Here is a 1710-nt window from a genome sequence, read left to right as displayed (position 1 = left end):
TTCAAAGTCATAGAAGAACACATACTGGAGAGAAACCCTACAAATGTAATCAATGTGATAAAGCCTTTTCTCACAAAAGTAATCTCCAAAAACATATAAGGATACATACTGGAGAGGAACCCTACAAATGCAATCAATGTGATAAAGCTTTTTTTCAATACAGTACCCTTCAAAGTCATAGAAGAACACATACTGGAGAGAAACCCTTCAAATGTAATCATTGTGATAAAGCCTTTTCTGAGAAATGTAGTCTCCAAAAACATATAAGGATACATACTGGAGAGAAACCCTACAAATGTAATCAATGTGATAAAGCCTTTTCTGAGAAACATAGTCTCCAAAAACATATAAGGATACATACTGGAGAGAAACCCTACAAATGTAATCAATGTGATAAAGCCTTTTCTGAGAAAAGTAATCTTCAAAAACATATAATAAGGATCCATACCAGAGAGAAACCCTACAAATGTAATCAATGTGATAAAGCCTTTTCTGAGAAATGTAGTCTCCAAAAACATATAAGGATACATACTGGAGAAAAACCCTACAAATGTAATCAATGTGATAAAGCCTTTTCCCAATACTGTCATCTCTACGTTCATAGAAGAACACATACCGGAGAGAAACCCTACAAATGTAATCAATGTGACAAAGCCTTTTCACAACACAGTACTCTTCAAATTCATAAAAGAACACATACCGGAGAGAAACCCTACAAATGTAATGAATGTGATAAAGCCTTTTCCCGATGCAGTAATCTCCACATTCATAGAAGAACACATACCTAAGAGAAACCCTTCATTTAATCAATGAGATAAAGCATTTTCCCACCATTATAATCTACAAATTCATAAGAGAAGACATACTAGAGAGAAACCTTTCAAGTATGTTCAGTGTGTGTAAGTCTTATCAAAACATTTTCATCTTCAAAAGAATAAAAGAATCCACACTGGAGAAAAAAGCTACTATGGAATTGGATTGTGAGCTAATATTTTTACAACACTATCATTTCTGAATGTATAAGTGAACGTACTGAAGAGAAAGACTATGAATGTGATCATAGTCTTAATCGTCATGAACATATTTGTAGGGGCCAGAATCCTGAGTATAAGGAATGTGGAAAAATCTATGCCAGGCAGTTATCTCCTAATGCAGCAAGGAGCACATACTGGAGAGAGAGACAGACAGAGATATATATAGCGAGAGACCGTATAAATATACATAATGTGGTAAACCTTTGCATATCACAGTTATCTTTGAATACATAATACACATGATATATCTCAGAATACATAAAAGAAGACACTGAAGAGAGAAACTGTGTGTGAATAATGTGGTAAGGCCTTTGCAGTTGACATTGACATTGACCTCATCATGTATAAATTAACACAGACTTGTAAGAAACCTCATAAAAACAAGGAATGTGCTAAAGCTTGTGTGTGGACCAGTCGTTTTTTCTTGAGAAAAATCCATGCTGCAAGTTAACCCTATAAACGGAGCCACTGTGGAAACATTTTGTATGTCACAGTATCTGTATGTGAGAGTAAAACCTTTAACATGTACTGGATCACTTAAAGTTTGTATGTCACAATAATCTTTTAAGACTTTAAAGAACTATCCAGCAATACCTCTCCTGGGCATATATCCAGAAGATGTCCCAACCGGTAAAAAGGACACATGCTCCACTATGTTCATAGCAGCCCTATTTAT

General features: G+C 34.9%; 1 protein-coding gene across 1 annotated transcript in view; it reads left to right on the top strand.

Annotated features, from left to right (window-relative positions):
- LOC110288722 (zinc finger protein 431-like) overlaps positions 1-788 on the top strand; it is a 3295-nt gene extending 2507 nt beyond the window's left edge. Inside the window, exon 4 of the mRNA XM_029473878.1 lies at positions 1-788. This exon is cut by the window's left edge and continues 16 nt beyond it. Coding sequence (XP_029329738.1) covers positions 1-788 — 788 coding nt within the window.
- The last annotated feature ends 922 nt before the right edge of the window (positions 789-1710 follow it).

The sequence above is a fragment of the Mus caroli genome, unplaced genomic scaffold (genome assembly GCF_900094665.2).
Source record: "Mus caroli unplaced genomic scaffold, CAROLI_EIJ_v1.1 scaffold_19447_1, whole genome shotgun sequence".
Taxonomy (NCBI): Eukaryota; Metazoa; Chordata; class Mammalia; order Rodentia; family Muridae; genus Mus; species Mus caroli.
This window is presented reverse-complemented; position numbering and strand designations above follow the sequence as displayed.